A 27,476-nucleotide genomic window follows, 5' to 3' on the forward strand; every position below is an offset into this window, starting at 1 on the left:
TTATGTGAAATTTAAGAACTGAAACAGATGGGCAGGAAGGAAGGGAAGGAAAAGTAAAAGAAGTTGAAAATTGAGAGGGAGGCAAACCATAAGAGACACTGAACTATAGGAAACAAACAGGGTTGCTGGAGCAGAGGGGGAGAGGAGATGGGGTAAGTGGGGGGTGAGCATTAAGGGAGGCACCTGATATAATGAGCCCTGGGTATTATATGCAACTGATAAATTATTAAATTCTATCTCTGAAACTAATAATTAAAAAAGAGTACATTTTATATGATATGTCTATATGAAGTTCTAGGATAGGCAAAATTAATTTATAATGGAAAAAACAGAAGAGAGACTCCCTCTGGAGGATTGGGGCAATGTTTCTGAGAAAGGGCATGAAAGAACTTTCTGGATTGCTCAGGATCTTCTGAATCTTCAGAGAGGTTTGGGGTTACATAGTTGTATACATTTGCCATAACTCATTGAATTTCATGGTTTGTAAATTATATCTAAAAAATAACCAAAGACTGACTACTACTTAAAATTATATCATGGTTTGTAAATTATATCTAAAAAATAACCAAAGACTGACTACTACTTAAAATTACGTATGCTCGAGTGTTTGGGCAAAATGGTCTGTTTTCTCTAATTTACTCTGAAAAGCATCAAGCAATGAAACGGCAATTGTAGAATCTAGGTAGTGGATGTAATATTCGCTGTAAAGTAATTTGTGTCTGTTTGACATTTTTATAATAAGATACTGGGGAAGAAGTCACTGGGATCAAATGGCATACATTCCAGATTTCTAAAAACTCTAGGATTTGATTGCATACAAAGAGGGAAAAAATTTAGCTTTGTTAATATTTTGAGCCAAGATTCTGATGAATTGCTTCACAATTCCTAATCCTGAGAGGGGCTCCAGAAGTGACCTTGTAAACTCTGAGTAGTAAGTTCCATTTTCCCTACTTAGCACTGATTTCTCAAGCTCTTTTCAAATTCTGACTCCTCCATGAAACTTCCTGATTCCTCCTTCTCTCTATTAACTCTAGTCAAATTGGATCAAATCACATTTTTATGAACTGCTTCCTGCTTATTCCAGCCCTGGACCCAGAACTTGGTAGGCATTGAGAGCCTGCTACCTACAGATTCTGCCCCATTACCCCCAAACTAATGAAGACCTTGCCTGGCACAATTATTGTTCCTTTTCCTCTACTGAGGTTGTATAGTCTGCTGCCCTTGGCCTGGTGTGGACAGTTTTGAATGTCTGCAGGAACACTGAATTAAGTCTTCCTGTTTATCCCTCCAGTGTGTATGGTCAGTCTAGACAAAGACCTCCGGCCTGGGTCCTTGATTCACACTCCAGTTTCCTTCCAGGGTTACCTCTTGCCCCCAGAGCCTGTTTTTCAGTCAATGCTCTGACCCCTTACAAAGTTTCTAGCCATCACTTACTGCAGCATTACTTACACTGACTCATAAGATTCTTTCTCTTCTACTTGTTGGCCAGTATCTGCTGATGAGAAATCCTGTAACCATATCCTGAACCCCTCACTTTGGAACCTTCAGAGACTGACCCCCAAATGATTTGATTTGGATTCAATGATGGGTCATCATCCCAGTGCCCCCATGCTTCACACTGGTCTCCTCAATTCTAAGGTCCTTACTACAGGTCCCAGCATGCAAATCTGAGAGCCATGTCATTACAACAATTACTTCCACACATCTTATTTTTCCATTTGTATGAGACTTGAACATAGGGGTGGCCTAGCTGGCTCAGTCAGTGAAGCATGTGACTTGATCTCAGGGTTGTGAGTTTGAGCCCCAACTCGGATGTAGCTATTCCTTAAAATAAAAAATTAAATCCTTAAACATAAAAGCTATATCTAATTTATCTCCCTACTTCTCACAGTACTTAGCACATTGTTTGCCTAAAGTACATAAATAATAGATTGATGGAAAATATAATAAATGGGAGGGTTTCGTGACTATTTTCATAAACTGCTAGGGAAAAAAATTCTCATTGCCAGTCAGACTGGACAAGTTGGTATGTCCAAATATACTCTGTGCTTGCTGGACTTGTACCTGCTTTTTTTTTTTAAGATTTTATTTATTTAGTTGACACAGAGAGAGAGAGAGCACAAGCACAGGAGCAGCAGAGGGAGAAGCAGGCTCCCCTCTGAGCAGGAAGCTGGATACGGAGCTTGATCCCAGGACCCCAGGATCATGACCTGAGCTGAAGGTAGTTGCTTAATAACCAAATGAGCCACTCAGCTGCCCCTCCACCTGATTTTTAACTACATATATTCTCAGGCTTCACCCTAAATTTACTGAAACCCAGTTTCTGAGAACAGAGCCACAAGTCTGTTTCTTACAAAGGGTGGAAACTTCCCAAGTAACCAGTTTGATGAAGCAAACTGTTAGTGGGGGCTTACTTCAGGGTATCACCTGGGGAGGTTTCAGGGGAAGATTCCTTGAGTCCAGCTCCAGAAACTGATTCAGAAGGGCTTAAGAGGGGCCTTATTATAACCTGCATTATAAATTGGCACACAGTGGTTGTGATGCTGTCAGCCCTGGATCCGACTTAGAAAGCACTGATTTGAGAAGTAATATTTTCACCAGTAGAAATGTCTGTCACCCATCCTGACTGGTATCATCAGAGACACAGCAGTAGATAAATTGTGGTATATACCAAAAGTGAAAATTAATGAGACATAGCCATACACAACATATAACAACAAAATAATATTGCATAAAAAGAGGCCAATACAGGGGCACCTGGGTGGCTCAGCTGTTGGGGGTCTGCCTTTGGCTCAAGTCATGATCCCAGAGTTCTGGGATCGAGCCCCGCATCAGGCTCCCCACTCAGCAGGAAGCCTGCTTCTCCCTCTCCCACTCCCCCTGCTTGTATTCCCTCTCTTGTTGTGTCCCCCTTATTTTTTAAATAAAATCTTTTTTTTTTTAAAGAGGCCAATACAAAAGAACACATACTTTCTAAATCTATGTATATAAAGTTCAAAACCAGGCAAAGCTACTTGCCTGTTGCGGAATTCATAGGTGGATAGTGACCCTGTAGAGAAAAGCAAGGATATGACTGCCATAAAAGTCAGGATAATGGTTGTCTCTAGGGGCGGGGCTGTGGCCGGAACTGTAATAAAAAATGGATACAAGGTAAGATTCTATGGTAGTGGAAATGTTCTAAACTTGAACCCAGTGTTCAATACACTTTAGATTTTTCTTTAAACAATGAATTTTCATTATATAAACTTCTATGTATATTTCACAATAAAAAAAGTTTTAAAAAATTCCCTGTCATTGCTCATTTGTTCCTCTAAGTCTTCCTTGAAATTTTCCAGTTACCACTCTCACCTGGAAATCACTATAAGTTAATTTCGTAATTGAGATTTCACAAGATGCTAAATCAAAATGTTTTACTGATAACCCAATCTAGAATATCTAACACTTCTCTTCTCGTGTTCCTGGAATTCATAATCCAAAAACCCCCCAGAAAACCGTTCACACCAAGCTGGCAAGGTCCACTATTTACAATTCATCACTGTTGTTGATTAGTCAGAATTCTTTCATCCTTTAGAGGTTACATATTTTTCTTTTAAAATATTTATTTCACTATTTCATGTAGTGTTGAGATGATGTTTGCATGATGGTGATTTCCAGAAACATTTTTGAAATTCATGTATTTATTCCTCATTCTTCCTTAATCCCTATTATTCATTCAGCCCCTGCAGCATAGACAGAGATGAATGAAAATAACCAAGATATATTATTAAGATTTTAGAAAAATTACAATATAATATTTAACCGATGTCACGGCGCCTGGGTGGCTCAGTCAGTTGAGTGTCCAACTTTTGATTTTAGCTCAGGTCATGATCTCAGGGTCATGAGATCAAGTCCTGTGTAGGGCTCTGTACTTAGAGGGAAGACAGCTTGGGATTCTCTCCCTCTGCTCCTCTCCCCATTTTTGTGCATGCGCGCACTCTTTCTTTCTCTCAAATAAATTAATAAATCTTTTTTAAAAAAGAATATTTAGCCAAGGTCATATGATGAGAAGTGGTACTAATGCATGATGCTTTGATTTCCCTGTTGTCCCTAAACATGAGAAATGAGTCATACAATATTATTGCTGTTTGCCTACCATCACGACTGGGCCTTTTTTTTTTCTTTTTTCTTCCTGAAGGGAGATTTTCTTTTATTTCTTTCTTTCTTTCTTTCTTTCTTTTTTTTTTAGATGTTAGTTATTTATTTGAGAGCATAAGCAGGGGAGGGGTTGGGGTGGGAGGACAGAGAGAAAGGGACAAGCAAACTCCCTGCTGAGCGGGGCTTGATCCCAAGACCGTGAGATCATGACCTGAGCTTAACCAGTCAACTGAGCCACCCAGGCACCCTTGAAGGGAGATTTTCTTTTCATTTTCTTTCTTTCTTTTTTTTTTTTTTTTAAAGATTTTATTTATTTGAGAGAAAGAGAAAATGTGAGCAGAGGGAGGAGTCGGCAGAGGGAGAAGCAAACTCCCGGCTGAGCAGGGAGCTTGACCCAAGGACCCTGAGATCATGAACTGAGCCCGTCAGATGCTTAACTGACTGAGCCACCCAGGTGCCCCTGAAGAGAGATTTTTTTTTTTTAAAGATTTTATTTATTCATTTGACACAGAGAGATCACAAGCAGGCAGAGAGGCAGGCAGAGAGAGAGAGAGGAGGAAGCAGGCTCCCCGCGGAGCAGAGAACCCGATGCGGGACTCGATCCCAGGACCCTGAGATCATGACCTGAGCCGAAGGCAGCGGCTTAACCCACTGAGCCACCCAGGCGCCCTGAAGAGAGATTTTCAATGTACGTTCAGCTTTCAGTCATCTGCCTGACTTTAACTTCTTAATTCTTCTTTGGTTATCAGGTTTCTTCTAATCTCATTTATAGGCAATCACTCCAAAGACCACTTCCTTTCTACCAGTTTCAACTCATTAATATACCACTTTCTAAAATACCATCATTTTAAGTTTTCCTCTCCTAATTCCAACTGCATCTCTGAAAACAGGGTTTCATTTAGACCCGCAGGCATGACATGGGTGGCAGTCCACAGATCCCACAACAGAAGTCCATGCAATATCATTTCCTGTCTCTGGGAGAAATCACACATGCTTGGGGCAAAAACTACAGGTACCCTCTTTTTTTTTTTTTAAGATTTTATTTATTTATTTGACAGACTGAGATCACAAGTAGGCAGAGAGGCAGGCAGAGAGAGAGGAGGAAGCAGGCTCCCCACTGAGCAGAGAGCCCGATGCAGGGCTCGATCCCAAGACCCTGGGACCATGACCAGAGCCAAAGGCAGAGGCTTTAACCCACTGAGCCACCCAGGCGCCCCTACAGGTATCCTCTTATGATACATCTCAAAAAGTATATGGTATACCCCTACATCAGTCAGGATCTAATCAGGAAAACAGAAACACTCTTAAGTATTTGAAACACAGGGAATCCAATGCAGGGAATTAATTACACTGCTGATGGAGGAGAGGGGAAGACAACAGCGGATGGTGAGGTGGTCAAGAGATGACCAACACCAGGAATGCTCTACTTCACCTAAGCTAGAGGAACTAAGAGAAGAAGTGGTATTACTGGGGCCAGGATCATTCTATAGAAGCTGAAACCATGGCAGGCCTGGCAGGCTGGAAATGAAGCCATGGATCAATGTTGGAAACACCACCAAGAGTGCAAAATGGGGAAGGGCTGTGAATATCTGGGCTTCTCCCTCTCTTTATCTTCCACCAGTGCTTCCCCTTAGCCAGCACCAGCTCTAAAAAAGCACAAGTAGGAGTACAGGGAAGGGGGAAGAAATGGAAGGACCTGGAGGGAAAAGGAGATTCAGAGAAGTCATAACTCCTCCAAAAAGTCAAATGGCTACCACCTGGGAGAAGGAAAGGATTTTTTTTCTCCATGGCACATGGGAGGATGATCAAGAAATTGAAAATTCAGGGGCACCTGGGTGGCTCAGTGAGTTAAAGCCTCTGCCTTCGGCTCGGGTCATGATCCCAGGGTCCTGGGATCAGGCCCTGCATCGGGCTCTCTGCTTGGGGGGAGCCTGCTTCCTCCTCTCTCTCTGCCTGCCTCTCTGCCTAATTGTGATCTGTCAAATAAATAAATAATCTTTAAAAAAAAAAAAAGAAATTGAAAATTCAGTAAAATGAAGTTCACCTCAAAATAAAGGTGAACATTTAAATAAACATAACTATCTAAAAAGGGGAACAGTTTTCCTTGAAAAGTGGCAAACTTGGTATTTTTAATTATGAAAATATTCTGAACTATTACAAATAGTATGTTTTCCTACAAGTCTATATAAAGTCATTTAAAGCCATAGAAAAATGTTGATAGAATCTAGGCAGTAGGTCTATGGGAATTCACAATAAAATCTTTTGACTCTGGTGTGTGTTTGAAATTTTCTATAAGATGTTAGAAAAACATCCCTGAATTCAGCAAGACATCTAGGCCCACAAAGCGAGATCTTCTGTTTATATTTGTTATCCTTCACTAGATCATAAGTTGCCCCAAAACTTAGAAGCTTAAAGCAGCAGGCGTGCCTGGGTGGCTCAGTCATTAAGCATCTGGGCTCAGGTCATGATCCCAGGGTCCTGAGATGGAGCCTGTGTCAGGCTCCCTGCTCTGCAGGAAGCCTGCTTCTCCTTCTCCCACTCCCCCTACTTGTGTTCCCTCTCTTGCTATCTCTTTCTCTCTGTCAAATAAATAAAATATTTAATTAAAAAAGCAGCAAATATTTATTATTTCACAATTTCTGAGGATCAGTTTACCTGGGTAGTTATGGTTCAGAGTTTCTCATGAGATTTCAGTCAGGCCGTTGGCAGGATAACTTGCAGCTATCTGAAGGCCTGAATGGGGAGGCTGCATTTCCAAGGTTACTCAGGTGGTGGTTGGCAAGATACAGTCCCTCACAGATTATTGACGGGAGTTCTAAGTTTTTTGCCAGGTTGACCTCTCTGTAGGGCTGCCTGAGTGTTCTGACATGATAGCTGACTTATCTCAGAGCAAGCGAACTGAGAGAGAATGCACCCAAGAAGGAAGTCACAGTATTAGACTTTACAGTGAAAATAAGTATATACCAAGATTCTGGGAAGATGGCAGCAGTGGCTGTTGTGCCATAGCATTTATATCTCCCCAGATTCCCACACAAAAGTAGAATAATTAAATAACCTTGAACCCTTGAAAATATTTGCAACAAAACTCAGTGACAAAGTATCCTGCAAACCTTACAAACTGTTGAGAACAAACCACCAAGAGCTATTCGGATCAATGTAAGAAAAAGTATTAAAAAATGGGACATGTGACAAACCTAAAAAGAAACCCCTAAAATATCCAATAGTTATTCACTAGAAAGTAAGGACCAATTTGAGAACAGTGGCTGAAATTGAGAGGGTTTTGTCCATTCTAATAGCAAAAGAGTGTAAGGGACCCACAATGTGAAGGTTTATATTGGCTGGAACAGACTAGACCCTATATATTCCAGAAAATAACCAACCATGGCTTCCTTCCCAGACAGGGTCCCACAATGAAGATAAACTTCTAGAAATGGAGTCAAAACTGAACAGGACATGGACAACAAAAAAGAAGGAAAGAGAAGCTCAAGATAGAAGTGTGGCAGAAAAATAGAGCCAGGAAACCTTAGAAAGAAAATCACAATCGTTTCAATGTGATACAGAAACAAGAAAAGAGGGAGCTCTGTAAAGTTAAGAAAACAATTGAATCAAGCCTCCCACCAAAATCTTAGGAAAACTACTTTCACATAAATACAGGGGACAAAAATCATGCCACTCAAATCCCATACCCGTTTATTATAAGGAAAAAGAGACTAAAAAGCAGAATAAAATCCTAATGAAATTATGACAAAGAGACATACTCAAAAACAGAACATCACTCAAATGTACCATTGAATAACAAGCTAAAAATCATTAAAAATGTTATCCAAGAGGGGCACCTGGAAGGTTCAATTGGTTAAGTGACCAACTCTTGATTTTGGATCATGATCTCAGGGTCATGGGTTTGAGTCTTGTGTTAGGACTTGATCCTAACACAGGACTCGATCGCTGAGTCTACGTCAGATTCTCTCCCTCTGCCACTCCCCTGCTCCCTTTCTCTCTCTCAAATTAATAAATTAAATCTTTAAAAAATATATTTTATAAGAGGGGTCCCTGACTGGCCCAGTTGATAGAGCATCTGACTTGACCTCAGGATCTTGAGTTCAAGGCCCGCATTAGGTATGGAGCCTAATATATTATACAAGATACAAAAGAACATAAGAAGAATTAGAAATATTCATAAAGGCGCCTGGGTGGCTCAGTGGTTTAAGCCGCTGCCTTCGGCTCAGGTCATGATCTCAGGGTCCTGGGATCGGGTCCCGCATCGGGCTCTCTGCTCAGCAGGGAGCCTGCTTCCCCCCCCTCTCTCTCTGCCTGCCTCTCCATCTACTTGTAATTTCTCTCTGTCAAATAAATAAATAAAATCTTTAAAAAAAAAAAAAAAAGAAATATTCATAAATGAGGTGACAGAATCTGAAAGAGAATTAGAAATACAATTTAATAAACCATTTTAAAAGTAAAGACTAAACTGGAAGCAAGTCATAAACAAATAAACACAAGTGATGTATCAAGAAAAAGAGGAGGGGCACTTGGGTGGCTCAGTCGTTAAGCATCTACCTTCAGCTCAGGTCATGATCCTAGCGTCCTGGGATCGAGCCCCACATCGGGCTCCCTGCCTGCTTCTCCCTCTCCCGCTCCCCTTGCTCATGTTCCCTCTCTTGCTGTGTCTCTCTCTATCAAATAAATAAATAAATAAATCTTTAAAAAATAAAAAAATTAAAGAAAAAGAAAAAGAGGAGGAAAGGACAAACATTCTTTAAATTGAAAAGGCATATAAAAGGAAATTAAAAGGATTTGAAAGAAAGTGACAAATACAAGGACAAGCAAAGAATCCAACACAAGAAAAATAGAAGGATTTAAAGAATAAAAACATTATAAAAAAAGAATAAAAACAAAGTAAGGAAAGAGAATATTAAAAATATGACTCAAGAAAGCATTCCTGAAATTAAAAAAAAAAATAAGCTTAATAATACAAATAACAAACAAGCCTAAAGCTACATATCAAGGCATGCTGTAGGGGTGCCTGGCTGGCTCAGACAGTGGGCTAAGTGACTTTTGATCTTGAGGCTGTGATTTTGAGCCCGGGTTGGGGGTAGAGACTACTTAAAATCTTTTTTTATTTTAAGAGTTTATTTAATTATTTGACAGAGACAGTAAGAGAGCACAAGCAGGGGGAGCAGCACAGGGAGAGGAAGAAGCAGTCTCCCTGCTTGCCGGTGTTGGGCTGGATCCCAGGACCCCGGGATCATGACCCAAGCTGAAGGCAGACGCCCAACCATCCAAGCCACCCAGGTGCCCCTACTTGAAAACTTCTCAAAAAATTATTTATCTTTAGGGCACCTGGGTGGCTCAGTTGGTAGGGAGAATCCATTCGGCTTGGGTCCTGATCCCGGGGTCCTGGATCCAGCCCCACATGGGGCTCCCTGCTTGACGGGGAGCCTGTTCTCCTTCTGCCTGCCACTTCCCCAGCCTGTGCTCTCTCTATCTGACAAATAAATAAATAAATAATCTTTAAAAAAATTATTCATCTTAAAAAAAAAATACTTTGGGTATCCAGGCAAGAAGGCTTTGTGACCTAAAATTAGAAATAATGTTAGGGACACCTGGGGACTCAATCAGTTGAGTGTCTGGCTCCTGATTTCAGCTCAGGTCATGATCTCAGGGTCGTGAGATGGACCCCACCTTGAGCTCCACACTGAACATGGAGACTAGTTAAGATTCCCTCTCCCTCTGCCCCTCTCCACCCCATGCATGAGCATGCATGCATGTGCTCTCTTATTCTCTCTCTCTTTTTAAAGATTTTATTTATTTAAATGAGTGAGAGAGGGGCGGGGGCATAAGCCAGGCAAAGGGAAGAGGGAGAGGAAGAAATAGGTCTCCCACTAGCAGGGAACCCAACTCGGCGCTCTATCCCAGGACCCTGGGTTCATGACCGGAGCTGCAGGCAGTTTAACTGACTGAGCCACCCAGGCATCCCTCCTTCTCTCTCCTAAGAAAGAAAGAAAGGAAGAAGGGAGAGAGGGACGGAGGGAGGGTGGGAGGGAGGGAAGGAGAGAGGGAAAAAAGGAAAGAACGAAAGAGGGAAGGAAGGAAGGAAGGAAAAGAAAGAAGTAAGAAAGGAAGTTAGATTAGTATGCTTAGACTTTAATAGAAACGTGGTTCTAGAAAAAAATGGAGTGACATATTTAAGATACTAGAGGAAGAAAAATATAAACTAAGGATTTAATATCCAGGAAAACTGACCTGTAAATAGAAAGCACAGATAAATTTTTATATCATGCAACAAGCCAGGGAAGGTTGCTTCCATGAGCCCCTGCTAATAAATCTACTAGAAGAAGGGCTTCAGCCAATCAAAATGACTAGAAAGTCATTGACATAAGAGCTGGTAATAAATATTAATTTTACAGTTTCTTATAGAAATAAGACTAAATGAAGATAAAAGAGTTATAGTATGTAATAGCTACATGATCTGACAATGGAGATAAAATACAACTATGAAAAAGAATGGGCAGATTGGGAAATACATGCAGAAAAATAATCTTTGATTTTAGTAATCATCATTTGGTGACGGTAGTGGTACTAGGATCAATATTATAAAATTTGTGCATGTGTAAAGTTGATAAAGCAAATGAGTAGTTACACGATAGTCTAATTCTAACATCCCTCGTGCCCTTAGGAAAATCCAGAATTCCTTATGTGGAAGAAATACAGATGTAATACAATTATCAGGATGGTGCTTACTTTGGGAGAGAAGTTAGAGACTGTTACTGAGTTGGGGTATGTGGGGGATTTTCTGAAATGACTGCCAAGTTCTTTCACATGACCTGGTTGGTTGCTACAAGAGTGTTTACCTTATTTTACTATGCTATAAAAATGCATCCCTTCTAGGGGCTCCTGGCTCCTTTGGAAGAGTATACAACTATTGACCTTGGGGTTGTAAGTTTGAGCCCCACATTGGGTGTAGAAATTATTTAAAAATAAAATCTTGGGGCACCTGGGTGGCTCAGTGGGTTTAGGCCTCTGCCTTTGGCTCGGGTCATGATCTCAGGGTTCTGGGATCGAGCCCCGCATCGGGCTCTCTGCTCGGCGGGGAGCCTGCTCCCCTCCCCTCCCCACCGCCTGCCTCTCTGCCTGCTTGTGATCTCTGTCAAATAAATAAATAAAATCTCTTAAAATAAATAAATAAAATAAAATCTTTCTTTTAAAGATTTACTAGAGGTGCCTGGGTGGCTTAGTCTGTTGAGTACCTGCCTTCTGCTCAGGTCATGATCCCAGAGTCCTGGGATCAAGCCCTGTGTCAGGCTCCCTGCTCAGAGGGGAGTCTGCTTTCCCTTCTTCTTCTGCCCCTCCCCCCACTCATGTTTATTCTCTCTTTCTCAAGCAAAAAAAAATAAAATCTTTTTTAAAAATGCTATCTCCTGGGGCGCCTGGGTGGCTCAGTGGGTTAAAGCCTCTGTCTTTGGTTCAGGTCATGATTTCAGAGTCCTGGGGTAGAGCCCCACGTCGGGCTCTCTGCTCAGCAGGGAGCCTGCTTCCCCCTCTTTCTGCCTGCCTCTCTGCCTGCTTGTGATCATTCTCTCTCTGTCAAATAAATAAATAAAATCTTTTTAAAAAATTAAATAAATAATGCATATCTCCTAAAGCAATTATAATCTAAAATATTGGTTAAAGAGGGGCACTTCGGTGGTTAAATCGGTTGAGTGTCTGGTTCTCGATCTCACCTTAGGCCTTGATCTCAAGAGTCATGAGTTTAAGCCCCAGGTTGTGCTCCATTCTGGGTGTGGAGCTTACTTAAAAACAAACAAACAAACAAAATATTGGTTAAAGAAAGGTTTAGAAAAATTTATGGTTAATGGTGTGATTTGAAAAACACTCTGGCAGTTCCTCAAAAAGTTATACATATAGTTACAGTATGATGCAACAATTCTACTCCTAGGTGTATATATATACACAAGAGAGACAAAAACTGTCCTCATAAAAACTTGTACACAAGTGCTCATAGTAGCATTATTCATAATAAACAAAATGGGAGGGCGCCTGGGTGGCTCAGTGGGTTAAGCCGCTGCCTTTGGCTCAGGTCATGATCTCAGGGTCCTGGGATCGAGCCCCACATCAGGTTCTCTGCTCAGCAGGGAGCCTGCTTCCTCCTCTCTCTCTCTGCCTACTTGTGATCTCTATCTGTCAAATAAATAAATAAAAATCTTAAAAAAAAAGGTATTAAATATCTGTGTCCCTATAAAAATTCAAGCATACACCATCTTCCACCTGAAACAATGTAAGAGTTTTTATATTATTTCTCCCTTATACCATTTTTGGCCCTTTCCAATCAATCTTCCAATTTAAACCAGGATGATCTAAAATCTACTTTTCCGATCATCTTGGTTTCTCATTCATAATTCTTCAATGGTTTTCTATGGTCTACAGGATAAAACCTAAATTCAACAAGACAGGGGCGCCTGGGTGGCTCAGTGGGTTAAAACCTCTGCTTTGGCTCTGGTCATGATCCCAGGGTCCTGCGATTGAGCCCTGTGCCGGGTTCTCTGCTCAGCAGGGAGCTGCTTCCCCCCTTTCTCTCTGCCTGCCTCTCTGCCTACTTGTGATCTCTGTCTATCAAATAAATAAATAAAATCTTTTAAATTCAACAAGACATCTCCTCCATTCCCTTTTCCTTTGGCAGTGCACTTAAGATTTCTTTTGGGAATTACATTTTCCCTAGTGTTGGCAATGTTAGTAGGACAATAACTCAAGGTGACTTAGATGGGTGGGTGCATGACATAAAGTCATTTATATTCTCTCTCAGGATTTTGAATCCTGAGTAAAATCAAGCAGGGAAGGGGAAAAAATGCATTGGCATTCATTCCCTCAGACAGCTGAGTGGTTTCCGCTGCCCCAAGTTCTGCAGCTGGACTTGATCTTATTTCCAACCCTGGTTCTCCAGCTTTCCCGTCAATTCTGTGAGCCACTAATCTTTCCAATAAATCCTCTTTTTGTTCACAATAGCTAAGTCATTTTTTTTGCTTTTGACCAAAAAACCTTAACAGACACATGGACCCCGTTTCTCAGCCTTACCTCTCCCCATCATACCCTATATGCTTTCTCGTCTCACAGTAATGAACTCCTTGTAGTTCTCTTATCCAAAACCATCCTTCCCTACTTAAGAAACCTGTTGACACACATCTCAGTCCCAGGCAACTGCTATCTCCTCTCCGAGACTATTCGGTCTCCCTGACTCCCACCCCCACCACCCATGCACTGGTACACCTTGAACATAACCATAATTTCAATTATAATATTTTGTATATGTCTCCCACTAGACTGTTCCTTGAGACTAGGGACTTTTTTTTTTTTAAGATCGATTTATTTATTTGAGAGAGAGACTGAGGGAGAGAGAGAGTATGAGCAGGGGGAGAACAGAGGAACAACCAGTCTCCCCACTGACTGCAGGGCCCCAACATAGGTCTCTATCTAAGGACCCCAAGATCACAACCCAAAGTCAGATGCCCTTTTTTTTTTAAAGGTTTTATTTATTGGGGCGCCTGGGTGGCTCAGTGTGTTAAAGCCTCTTCCTTCAGCTCAGGTCATGATCTCAGGGTCCTGGGATCGAGCCCCACATCAGGCTCTCTGCTCAGAGCCTGATTGATTGATTGATTGATTTGATAGAGAGCCCCACATCAGGCTCTCTGCTCAGAGCCTGATTTATTGATTTATTGATTTATTGATTTATTGATTTGATAGAGAGCTAGAGGGCACAAGTAGGCAGAGTGGCAGACAGAGGGAGAGGGAAAAGCAGGCTCCCCACTGAACAGAGAGCCTGATGCGGGGCTCAATCCCAGGACCCTGGGATCATGACCTGAGCTGAACACAGATGCCTAACCGACTGAGCCACCCTGGTGCTCCCTGACGTCAGATGCTTAAGTGACTGAGCCACCCCAGGCACTCCAGGAGTGTGTCTTTTGATCTCTGATTCCCCAAACCAGGCCAGTGCCTAGCTCCAAAAGACAGCCCAAAATGTGTGCTAATGAATGCAAAAGCGAACCCTGCTCTGTTGAACACTGTGGAAAGGTGGCTTCACAGCCCAGGCTGATGATGTTCGATATCAAAGAGGCAAGTGGGACTCCGGGAGTATGAGCTACTCACACATGCAATATTTTCATTTCTATTGTACCTCTTTTACGTACCTATACCTTCTCAAAAAGAAGGACTGAGGAAGTTTCCTTGCCTCTCAAAAGTTTGCTATGTTAATGGCTTCTTAAAAAGCAAAGTATGGATGGCATCCGGACAACTTGCACAATAACGAAGAGAGCTTTTCCCCTGATCTCCTTCGTTCCTGGAACTGGCCAGTTTTGGCTCTTCCTGGGGAATGTTTTCATTAGAATTTGTTTCCATTACAAAGCTTTTATTTAAAACATTCAGGGTTTAGCCATCAGGTGGCTTGTAAGTTATAAACAATAAGCACTCTGGGGAATTTGAGAACTCCAGAATGTGGAAGTTATCTCCTCCAAATCAGAGCGGCTACTGTTGCAATGTGGAGAGATGATCAGCATCGGCATGTTATTGGCCCGTCTGGCTTACATCCCAATTATGTGCATTTCATCAACTGTTCCATATCTACCAGTTTACTCTCTAGTTCACTGGGGAAAGGGGGGTGGAATTAAAATATTAAAAGTGGATGCCTCTGGGGAAAAGTGCTGAGGCTGGGAAACGATGGAGCTGGGGGATATTCATTTTCACTATAAGCCCTTCTGTATGGCTTATTTTATAACTATGTGCATATATTACTATTTCTTCTTAAATTTTGTTTCAATTTTATCTGATGACATCAGCAACATAGATTTGCTTCTGTTCATTGACATCATGTAACAGGATGTTGTAATCCTAATGATTATTCCCCCCCCCCACTAGACCAGTGGCTTCTAAATGTTTTTAAAATAAAATTTTCTAAGATTATTTATTTATTTATTTGGCAGAGAGAGATCACAAGTAGGCAGAGAGGCAGGCAGAGAGAGGAGGAAGCAGGGGAGCCCGACAGGGGGCTCGAGCCTAGGAGCCTGATATCATGACCTGAGCTGAAGGCAGAGGCTTAACCCGCTGAGCCACTCAGTACCCCTAAAATAAATTCTTGAGGCACAGTTTACGTAGGATAATATTAAAGCACGTACAGCTCAATGGGTTTCAGAAAATGTATGCGCTGGTGTGACCACCATCATCAAGAGATGTAACATTCTTCCCCCTGAAAAAATTCCCTACCTTTCTTTGCAATCAATCCTCAACTCCACCCTCTAGTACCAGGCAACCACTGACCTGCTTTCTGCTACCTTGGGTTAGTTTTGTTTTTGCTAGAATCATGTAGTATGTAAACTCCTTTGCGTCCAGCTTCTTTTTCTCAGCAAAACTTTTTGAGAGCTGTCCAGGCTGTGTGTATTGTAGTTTGTCCCTTTTTATTATGAAGTCCTAGTCCCTTGTACGGATATACCGCTATTTTTTATCCAGTTGCCTGTTGTTGGAACTTTGGATCCCAGTTTCGGGCTAAGAATAAGGCTACTGGGGCACCTTGGTGGAGCCATGGGTTAAGCATCTGACTCTTGCTTTCAGCTCAAGTCCTGACCTCAGGGTCGTGAGATGGAGCCTCAGGTCCAGATCTAAATTCTCTCCTTCTTTCCTTTTGCCCCTCCTGCTTGTGCTTTCCCTCAAAAATAAATAAATGAAATTAATTAATCTTTTTAAGAAATCAACTTTATTGATGCACAAATATCTAGGAGCTGAATTTGAAGGTTGTTTAGTAAGTGAATATTGAATGTTTAAGAAAGAGCCAGAACTTTCTCCAAAGTCTTTGTACCACTTTATGTTCCTACCAGCAGTGTGTGAGAGCTCTGGCTGCTTCACACCCTCACCTATATTTGGCGCTGTTAGTTGTTTTTGTTTTTTTAATTTTAGCCACTGCAGTGAGTGTGTAGTGGTATCTTGTGGGCTTAATTTGTATTCTCTGATAATGAATAATAATGAATAATACAGTGCTTCCTGGCCATTCTCATTATCTTCTTTTTGTGATATTTCTGTTCAAATCTTTTGTCCATCTTTAAATTAGATTGTCCTACTGAATTACAAGATTTCTGTATATATACTGAAGGCAAATCCTTTGTCAGAATATATGTGTGGCAAGTACTTTCTCTCTCTCCATGGCTTGCTTTTTCATTTTCTTTTTAGAATCTTTCAAAGAGCAGAACTTTTAGATTTTTCTTTCCACATGTCAGCTTTATTCAATCATAAAGCAAAGTTAAATCACAATTATAAAGTAGGTTCAGGATTCCAAACTCAATATCCAATTACAAACTCAATATCTCACCTTGTGACTTGGCTTCTTACACAGCACACAGAGGAGAGCATAAGACAAACCACACAACAAACAAGATAATGAAAAGGTGTAAGAAGTTAACAAACTAAATGCTAAGTTAGTCTGGGGCACACAGTTGGGATAGGGCCTCTGTCTGGTCTGGTCAGCTCTCAGCACTTACTGCTTATTATATTCAAGCAGTGAAGGACCTTAGTTCTGTGTGGAGATGAATTCTGCACAGCCTTGGGCAGCAGTTGCCTTTTTGAAGTGGTCAGACATAGAAGGGTCAGGTCTGAAGAATCGAATCTGACAGCTGCCAAAATCCTCCCCTTTTTAAAGGTATTTAATAGGGCTTGGGCCCCCGGAGACTCCCTTTGGTTCTGCTCATTATCAGTTCTTGGTGTCGGCTGACCACTGGTCCTAGCGATAACTCCCAGTTATAGTAACTTTAACTGCTGTGTCATTACTTGACACAAGCCCCTGCTGGACATGAGAGACTCCATTTTGTTCTCTAGACACATCCGGAGGCCCCTTGAGTTTTTCAGGTCAGTTGTTGCTTGACAAAACAGACTTCCTAAGAACTTTATTTGAAAAACACCTGGGGGGGCGCCTGGGTGGCTCAGTGGGTTAAGCCTCTGCCTTCAGCTCGGGTCATGATCCCAGGGTCCTGGGATCGAGCCCCGCATCGGGCTCTCTGCTCAGCAGGGAGCCTGCTTCCCCTCCTTTCTCTCTCTCTGCCTGCCTCTCTGCCTACCTGTGATCTCTGTCAAATAAATAAATAAAATCTTAAAAAAAAAAAAAAAGAAAAACACCTGGGGTCTTACCCTCCCTTCTGCCCCAGCATCTCTCCAACCAGTAACTCCTCCATGGGGAGTAATGCAGCCCGTCCAGTGCTGACTCCGCAGAATCCCGAGCCTCAGCAATAAGCGCCATGAGCAGTGGAGCACCGCCTTCCATCCTCAGAAATGTAGTGAACACAGAGCACTGTGATCACAACCTAGCCATATTAAGTCTGTGGAGTCAGAACTTTTAGATTTTATATGATATCCAATTCATAGTGTTTTTTTCCCTTTATAGTTTGTGCATTTTGTATCCTAAGAAATTGTCTATCTTAGTGTCATGACAATTCTGTTTCTTCTGACATTTTGAATAATTTTAGCTTTGTTTTTTTTTTTAAGTTTATTCATTTTAAAATAATCTCTACACCCAACATGGGGGTTAAACTCATCTCCTAAACTGAGATCAAGGGCTCCAATTCCTGTACATCCTCAACAATACCTGCTATTTTTGTTATTTACTATGATTTTTATGAAAGTAAACTCCAACTCACAATCCTGAGATCCAGTTGCATAGTCTACCAACTGAGTCACTCAGGTGCCCCTATTTTCTGCTTTTTGAAAGCAGCCATTCTAATGGGAACGAGGTGGTACCTCATTATAGTTTTGATTTGCATTTCTCAATAATTAGCAAAATTGATCATCTTTTCATTTATTAAAAGATAAATGGATAAATGTCCATTTATTTCATGGATATTTATGTATTTTCTTTTATATTTATGAAAAAGATAAGTGGATTTACATTTATGAGAAGATAAATGGATAAATGCCCATTTATTTCATGGACATTCATGTGTTTTCTTTGGAGAAGTGTCTATTCAAGCCTGTTGCCCATTTTTGAATCAGGTTGTTTTTTTTGTTGTTGTTTTGTTTTGTTTTTTTGCTATTGAATTTAAGGAGTTATCTATTCTGAATATGAATCCCTTATAAGATATATGATTTATACATATATTCTCCCATTCTGTGGGTTGCCTTTTTACTCTTAATAATGTCTTTTGATGCATAATTTTTAAAAATTATCACAAAGCCCAATTTATCTATTGTGTTCTTTCATTGCCTAGACCATTTTTGTTTAAGACCTTTGGTTTTTTAAAAACACCTTATTAGGGGCTTTTGGGTGGCTCAGTAGGTTAAAGTCTTTTCCTTTGGCCCAGGTCTGATCCCGGTGTCCTAAGATCAAACCCCACATCGGGCTCTCTGCTTGGTGGGGAGGCTGCTTCCCCCTCTCTTTCTGCCTGCCTCTCTGCCTACTTGTGATATCTGTCAAATAAATAAATAAAATCTTTTTGAAAATCTATTTATTTATTTGACACAAAGAGAGAGAGAGAGAGCACAATGAGAAAGGGAGAAGCAGGATCCCCACCGAGCAGGGAGCCAGCCAGACACAGGGCTCAATCCCAGAACCCTGAGATGGTGACTTGAGCTGAAGGCAGACACTTAACCAACTGAACCACCCAGGTGCCCCTAGGTTTTCTACTTCTTCATAAATCAGTTTTGGTGATTTGTTTTTCAGTGAATTTGTCCATTTCACCCAAGTTTTTCAATTTATGGGCACAGAATTTTTCATAATAGTCCCTTGTATCCTTTTAATATATGCATTATCTGTATTAATAATCTTTTTCATTACTGATATTGGTAATTTATGTTTTTGTTTTGCTTTTTATCTTGCTCAGTATAAAGGTTTAGCAATTTTTTAAAAGATTTATTTATTTATTAATTTGAGAGGAAGAGAGGGAGAGAATCTCAAGAAGACTCCCCCTGAGTGTGGAGCCAATGCAGGGCACAATCCTACCACCCTGAGATCAGGATGTGAGCTGAAACCAAGAGTCGGGTGCTCAACCAACTGAGCCACCCAGGCACCCCAAAGGTTTAGCAATTTTTAAAAGGATTTTATTTATTTGAGAGAGAGAGAAAGCATACAAGTGAGAGAGAGAGAGTGAGAGAGCACAAGTCAGGAAAGGGGGGAGGGTGAGGGGGAGAAGGAGAGGGAGAAGGAGAAGCAGGCTTCCCATTGAGCAGAGAGCCCCATGCAGGACTCAGTCCCAGGATCCTGGGATCCTGACCTGAGCCAAGAAAGATGTTTAACCAACTGAGCCACCCAGGTACCCCAGGTTTAGCAATTTTATGGATATTTTCAGCCAGTCAGGTTTTGGTTTTATTGTTTTTCTCTGTCCATTTTTAATGTTATTGATTTTTACTCTTATTGTTATTCATTTTATCTTTACTTACTCCAAGTTTACTGTTCTTTTTCTAGCTTAAAATAGAAGGTAAGATCATTGACTTTAGATCTTTGTTTATTGTGTAGGTATTTAAAGATATAAATTTGCTTCTCTGCTTAACTTTTTTTTTTTCTACTGCAACCAACAGTAAAAGTACCCATACCCCAGGCCCACAACCGAGAAAAAGGAAGTTTCACAAAACAATATTTTCCCTTACTATGCACAATGCATTGATATTTTCTATTCCATCCTTGTTTAGGAGATGCTGCTCATGCGGTGCCTGGGTGGCTCAGTGGGTTAAAGCCTCTGTCTTCGGCTCGGTTCATGATCTCAGGGTCCTGGAATCGAGCCCCACATCGGGCTCTCTGCTCAGCGGGGAGCCTGCTTCCCTTCCTCTCTCTCTCTGCCTGCCTCTCTGCCTACCTGTGATCTCTGTCAAATAAATGAATAAAATCTTTAAAAAAAAAAAAAAAGAAATGCTGGTCATGACTGGCTAAATTGAAGGATAATCTAGACTTTCTTTTGTAATGACTTATGTTAAGATCAGATTGCTGATTATGCTTTGATTACAGTTTGACAGCTCTTCCTGTTTGAGTAGGTGTATTAAATTGTAGAGTCACAGGCTCAAATCCCAAGAGTATGTGGAATAGAATGTATCAGATTGTCTTAGGGTGAACCTACCAATGTAACTAAGATTCTTATCTCATGTAACAGTAAACATCACTTTCTATGATATCCTTTAAAGAGAGCTCTGAATGTTTCAAAGATACATTTTATCATTTTATCATGAATATATAGACTTTCATTTCATTTTAGATTTCTATGATTTAAATATTTTACCTTACTTAGAAATCAGGGACATTTATTGGGTTTCAAATGTCTCCAGTATTTACGTTCTCATTACTCATCATATCCAATGCAGGTAAGTTATAAAATATCACAGAAAATCTTTCACATGTATAAATGAAGAAGTTAGAATTTTTGAAAGTTTAAAAGAATGCCAAGGCTCACAAGAAAAAAATCTAATGCTCTCAGTGGTACATCATTGCTATAAAAATGGGAGGTGGCGGGGCGCCTGGGTGGCTCAGTGTGTTAAGCCACTGCCTTCGGCTCGGGTCATGATCTCAGGGTCCTGGGATCGAGCCCCGCATCAGGCTCTCTGCTCAGCGGAGAGCCTGCTTCCTCCTCTCTCTCTGCCTGCCTCTCTGCCTACTTGTGATCTCTCTCTGTCAAATAAATAAATAAAATCTTTAAAAAAAAAAATGGGAGGTGGCAATGTATTTGGTTAACACTTTTGGAAAGTAACTTATCAAGAGCTTTGAAAATTTTTTGTAATAGCAAAAACAAGAAAACCTGTATGACCTGCTGTTTCTATTTCTGCAATTTCAGTCTAACATAATGATTCAAAAAATGGAAGAAGTTTGAGATAGCTTTGAAAAAGCATAAAATAAGGAAATGGAAACAAGTTGAATGTACCACACTATAATTAAATAAACCATATATCATTCTCTTAGAAATATTACACAGTCATTGGGGTGCCTGGGTGGCTCAATCAGTTACATGGCCAGCTCTTGTTTTGCCTCAGGTCGTGATCTCAGGGATGGAGATCAAGCCCCACATCAGGCTCTGCACTCAGTGGGGAGTCTGCTAGGGATTCTCTCCCTCTCCTTCTGCTCCTCCCCCCACTCATGCTCTCTCTCTAAGGTGAATAAATCTTTTTTGAAAAAAAAATTATACAGTCATTAAAAATCATTAAAAAGGGGTACCTGGGTGCCTTAGGGGTTAAACCTCTGCCTTCAGCTCAGGTCATGATCTCAGGGTCCTGGGATGGAGCCCTGCATCAGGCTCTCTGCTCAGCAGGGAGCCTGCTCCCACCACCTCCACCCCCACCACTTGCCTCTCTGCCTGCTTGTGATCTCTGTCAAATAAACAAATAAAATCTTTTAAAAAAATCATTAAAAAGTTTGTGCAACAGCATGGAAGAACATTCATCAGCTAGAATATATTCATGTATGTATGATTACAGCAATATGGAAGGAACCTATGCATAAACACTGAAATTAATAAAAAATGTTACCTGCTTTTTCTATTGAGTTAGAGAAATAAGAGTAAATTTTTTTCTTATTTCCCTGTATTTTCTAAATTCTATTTAATAGTATATAAATTTTTAAATTAAACACCTACTAAAAATGTTAGGATAATGAAATGGAAAAATACATGATATAAAAAGCAAACTAAGTATATTTATGTTAGGATATGACTGTTTCAATTGTGGTGGGGGAGGAGAGAGATTGAGACAGAAAGAGAGGAAGAGAGAGAAAAAAATGAAAGACTTAAAGAAAAATGCCGGGGCACCTGGGTGGCTCAGTGGGTTAAAGCCTCTGCTTTTGACTCAGGTCATGATCCCAGGGTCCTGGGATGGAGCCCTGCATTGGACTCTCTGTTCAGCAGGGAGCCTGCTTCCTCCTCTCTCTGCCTGCCTCTCTGCCTACTTGTGATCTCTGTCTGTCAAATAAATAAATAAAATCTTTAAAAAAAAAAAAAAGAGAGAGAGAGAAAGAAAAATGCCAAAATACTGGGAAGGGTTGTATAATGTGGGATGAGAGTTATTTTTTTCTCTTTATTCTCTAAATTTCCTGTAAGGTATATATTTGTGTTACTACTATAATAACTGCATTTATGGTAAGTATACCTCACTAATCGCCCAGAGGCCCCCTACTTTGCCTCAGGCCTCATCTCAGCTTGCTACCGGGACTTGCCTTGGGTCACAAGAATGAAAGGTTTGTAAGGCATTACAATTCTATTGTGTCCTATTAGGGTTTATCAAGCCCACAGCCAGATTGGAGGCAAAGTTGCTGCAGTGACTCTTCATCATAAAGCTGAAAGAACAGGGCGCCTGGGTGGCTCAGCGGGTTAAGGCCTCTGCCTTTGGCTCGGGTCATGATCTCAGGGCCCTGGGATTGAGCCCCGCGTCCGGCTCTCTGCTCAGTGGGGAGCCTGCTTCCTCCTCTCTCTGCCTGCCTCTCTGCTTACTGTGATCTCTGTCTGTCAAATAAATAAATAAAATCTAAAAAAAAAAACAAAAACAAAAAACTGAAAGAACACTGAATGGACCAAAAAACAGCAATGGTTCTATTCTCTGTATTTTTGTCCAGGGAAGTTATTTAACTCCATTTCCTAATTCCCAAAGTAAGAGGGCCAGATTGCTTGTCAGAAGCTCTAATTGTAGGTCACGTACATAAAGGTGATATCAGAAGTCAGACCTGAATAGAAGAGATGCATGAAATTAGTGTAGACTAAAATAAGACCCCAAGAGTTTGGGAAACCAAGTAGTGTGGTTTATTAACTCTCAACTAGAAAATACAAAGTAAAGAACTCAGTGGTGGAGTGGGATAAGAACCTAGGATTTCCCAAAATTCTGGGCAAAATTTAGACAAGAAGTCTGAGTAAAGGCACAGAGGACTAGCAACAAGGCTTAACAATGCAGGGATTTTTTTTTTTACTCTAGCTCAAGCAGAACTTCATGGTAGGAGCTGGGTGCCCACATGGGGTTTAGGTTGGCACTCCAGGCTAGAATGAGGATATGGAGAACAGTACAGTCCCAGGTATGAGTGTTTCACCAAGAAAATACTGTCATGAAGCCCAAAAAGGTCATTTAAGTGAAAAGTACCTTTTGAAAATAACTCTCAACTAGCACTGTCCAAAAGAACTTCTCAAACAATGGGAATGTTCTTCACCTTGTGACATTCAATACAATATAGTCTCCGGGACTATTGAGTACTCGAAATATGGCAAGTGCAAATGAGAAACTGAACTTCTAAATTTAATTAATTTAATTTTAAATTTAAATAGCCACGCATACGACTAGTGGCTACCAAATTGAGCAACACAGCAAAGGCCTAACAGAGTCTATTGGTTTTTTATTTCTTTTTTTTAATGCCTTTTTTTTTTTTTTTTTTTTTAAGTAGGCTCCATGCTCGGTGTGGAGCTCAACGTGAGGCTTGAACTCATGACTGTGAGATCACAACCTGAGCTGAGATCAAGAGTCAGTTGCTTAACTGACTGAGCCACCCAGACACCCCGGTTCTTCTCAAATATAGTCAAACATACCTAATGAAACAAGACTTCTTCTTTTGAATATGAAGAGTGTTTTGTTTTCCTTTGTAGCCTTTATGTATATATGTTGTGTGTGGCAATTTAATGGTTCTGTAGGAAGTTAAATCTGTTCTAGAAATTTTACAAGAATTCATGCACTTTCCAGAGTAAACCTGGATTAACCACATTCTGGGCTCAATCTGAAGATGTATTCACCCAAGATGAACCAGAAACCACCTTGACCCAAAGTGACCTTCTCAATGAAGGACAAGTGAGACACTGGAACTGCAGGGATGAACTGATGCTCTTGGACCTGCCTTCATCTTTAGTTTAGACTAAATCTGCGTTCTGGAGTTTGGAAGGGCACAGCTATTTTTCTGGTGGCACTCAGAATCGGCAAGTGCAGACAAGGATGTTCCTCATTATAGGCTGTCTCGAAGTTTCCCATAGGCGTAATAAATCAGTCCTGTATGAGAGTCAACAGGCTTTTTACATTGGACTCCAGACCTAGAAATCCAGACATATTCTATCTTATTCCTACTGTGACCAAATGAAGAAAAAAGATAATCCAATGGCACAACAGGTTTATTGGTTATTGTACACAAAAAAAATATGAGCAACTTGCAAGTACTCAATATAAAAAGGTTTCAGTACAAGCCACCTTCCTTTCACCCAAAGAAAGAATACCAAACTGGGGCACCTGGCTGTCTCAGTCAGTAGAGAAGGCAACTCAACCTCAGGGTTGTAAGTTCAAGCCCTACACTGGGTGTGGAGCCTACAAAAAATTCAAAAAAATTTTTTTAAACAAAATAACAAAAGAAAGTATACTAACTCCAGGAAAATAGAGGGACTCAAACTTCAAGTTTACATAACAGATATACTCAAAAGAAGTCCCTGCTTTGTTACGAAAATAGACAAAACTTTCTAAAAGTAAAGAAATCAAAAGAAATTAAAACTGGGATATTGATTCCTTAGTAACATTAATTTGTGTTTATGATATAAGACAAAAAAAAAGATTAAAAATTCAAAACTAAAGGTTTTTTTTTTTTAGCTTTTTTGAGGTATAACTGACAAGTTAGAGTTAGTATTTTAAAAAAGAAAAATGTACTGGTAAAGTTATCAGGTACCAATTTTTAAAAACTTATTGATACAACTTTTACCAACCCCTTTCAAACCAAAAAATACAACAGAAGTTTAAAAGTAGGAGCGTCTGGCTGGCTCAGTTGGTAGAGCATACAACTCTTAAACTTGGGATTGTGAGTTCAAGCCGCACTTTGGGCATAGGGTTTACGTTAAAAAAAAAAAAGTTTAAGAGTAAAGATTCTTCCAGGTACTAAGCCTAAGATTTTTTCCCCTCTTCAAATTATGAGAAATCATTCACTCTGAAACACTGGGAACACATCTGCACAGTGACATAATCAAAACATTTACTTCTTCCACTATTTAACTTATTCATTCCCTCCTAACCAAATTCTAGGCATGCAGGAGTAAGCAAGAGGATATAATTTTCGCTGAAGTCTTCCTTCCTCTGTGACTGAGGCAATCCTAAATTTACAACATGACCAACTTAAGCACTGAGGAAAGTCCTTCTGGCACAGGAAATGAGCCACCTTCACGGTCTCAAGAATAAACTGCACATCTCTAAGATAAATTTGGAGAGAAATTAATCCAAGAATCGGTTTTCTCCAAGGCTGGACAGGGAGGAAGTGTGGGAAGCACAGCTTTTCTAAAAGGATGAAAGGTGTCACTTGGAGACACTCCGGTTTCCTGAGGAAGGGAAGGAGACACTGAAACATCTTGTTTTGTGCATTTTAGGTCATCCTTGTTTTCCAGCATCAGTAACTGTTCTATCTCCTCTTTCAAAGATAAACTTGCCTGAAATTCCTGTTTGGGTATCTTACCGTGTTCTTTTTGAATTATTCTCCCCTGGTCCTCTAGCCCCTCTGGCTCAGGGCAAATGAGTTTGTTGACACCATCCTCACTGGTTTCTTCCTTCATGGGAGGTTGATGCTGAGATTCTGTCAGAGTTTGTTTATTTTTAGATTTTTCTATCAGCAAATTTCCATCCCGATGAGATGTAAAACCTGGAATTTTATCTGGTGTAGAGTTCTTACAAAGCAACGAAACCCCACCTTTCCCCTCTTTCCCCACTGTCTCTGTCATTGATTTCTTTGGACATATCCCTGTCCTTATTAGGAGTCCCTGTGCATTCACCCTATATTCTCTTGCAGCTCTCTCTCTGCGCTGCTTCTGGAAGTCCTTGAGTTGAAGCAGTTCTTCTGGAAGCTCCATACATGTAGGCTAAGAAAAGAACAGGAAAATAAGTCCATTCTAACGAAACTTCTGAATATGGTCCTTAAAATCACTTCAGCTGTACTTAACAGTATTTGGCAAGTGAGCATCAATTCAAATGTGTTCTTACGGCTCCCTCTAGCGTATTCAACTATGGTAGTACTATTTCTGATTAAGATAAATATTTTGAATCCATTTCGTGTGTGTGTTGTGCATGTGTGTTGTGCATGGGTCTGTGCATGTGTAAAGATTAATGATGAAAAATAAGTGTCCTGCCCAACCTGTTCCCAGTCCCCTTAGCAAGTGCATCTTCTAGAAAGCAGTTTCTCAAGTAGCCTCACAAAGATACAGTCTATGCATCTGTGATTATGTTTGTGTATATATATCTGTTACTAAATGCATTTATTTTCATTTTCTTCACTTCATTTTCATTTCTTCATTGCATCACGTTTTTCAATTTTAGTTTTCCCACAACCTTTTATTTTGATAACTCTTCCTAAATACTATTTTACACAAATGGTATCATAGTATTATATATATTCTTCTGCATCTTGATTTTTTTTAAGAGAATTTTTTAAAGGATTTATTTATTTATTTATTTATTTATTTCGTCAGAGAGGGGTGCCTGGGTGCCTCAGTGGGTTAAAACCTCTGCCTTTGGCTCTGGTCATGATCCCAGGGTCCTAGGATGGAGTCCCGAATCAGGCTCTCTGCTCAGCAGGGAGCCTGCTTCCTCCTCAAGAGGAGGCCTCTCTGCCTACTTGAGATCTCTGTCAAATAAATAAATAAAATCTTTTAAAAAGATTTTATTTATTTATTTAATCTTTAAAAAAGATTTTATTTATTTATTTGACAGAGAGAAAGAGAGAGTGAACACAGGCAGACAGAGCGGCAGGCAGAGGCAGAGGGAGAAGCAGGCTCCCTGCCCAGCAAGGAACCCGATATGGGACTCAATCCCAGGACGCCAGGATCATGACCTGAGCCGAAGGCAGCCGCTTAACCAACTGAGCGCCCCAGGCGTCCCAATAAATAAAATCTTAAAAAAAAAAAAAAAGTTTAGTCGGAGAGAAAGAGATAGAGTGTGAGCATAAGCAGGCAAAGTGGCAGGCAGAGGCAGAGAGAGAAGCAGGCTCCCCGCTGAGCAAGGATCCCAATGCAGGACTCCATCCCAGCATCCTGGGATCGAGCCCTGCATCGGGCTCTCTGCTCAGCACAGAGACTGCTTCCTCCTCTCTCTGCCTGCCTCTCTGCCTACTTGTGATCTCTGTCTGTCAAATAAATAAAATCTTAAAAAAATAAAAATAAAAATAGAACTACCATGCAGTCCAGCAATTCCATATCTGGGTATATGTACAAAAGGAAGTGAAATCACTATCTTTAAGAGATATCTGCACTCCCTTTACACTGTAGCATTACTCACAATAGCTAAGATATGGAAACTACCTATTTACATAAATGGATGAATGGATAAAAAAGATGTGAGATACACACACACACTGGAATAATATTTAGCCATTAAAAAGGAAGAAAATGCTGCCATTTGTGACATGGATGCACTTAAAGGGCATTATG

General features: G+C 40.5%; 1 protein-coding gene and 1 long non-coding RNA gene across 9 annotated transcripts in view; one reads left to right on the plus strand and one right to left on the minus strand.

The window, feature by feature from the left end:
- The first annotated feature begins 1,190 nt into the window (after positions 1-1,190).
- Positions 1,191-26,914, plus strand: LOC116590930. Its single transcript, XR_004285787.1, has 3 exons — positions 1,191-1,202; positions 10,018-10,055; positions 26,873-26,914. It is a non-coding gene; the product is annotated as an uncharacterized LOC116590930 (long non-coding RNA).
- The window catches only part of EXD1 (exonuclease 3'-5' domain containing 1), a 33,384-nt gene continuing 30,589 nt past the window's right edge, over positions 24,682-27,476 (minus strand). For all 8 annotated transcript variants that reach the window (XM_032343333.1, XM_032343331.1, XM_032343328.1 and 5 more), the window contains one exon: positions 24,682-25,913. In XM_032343333.1, the coding sequence (XP_032199224.1) occupies positions 25,254-25,913 (660 nt within the window). In that variant the 3' untranslated portion in view covers positions 24,682-25,253. The remainder of the gene's footprint in view (positions 25,914-27,476) is intronic.

Source organism: Mustela erminea, chromosome 5 (genome assembly GCF_009829155.1).
Source record: "Mustela erminea isolate mMusErm1 chromosome 5, mMusErm1.Pri, whole genome shotgun sequence".
Lineage (NCBI taxonomy): Eukaryota > Metazoa > Chordata > Mammalia > Carnivora > Mustelidae > Mustela > Mustela erminea.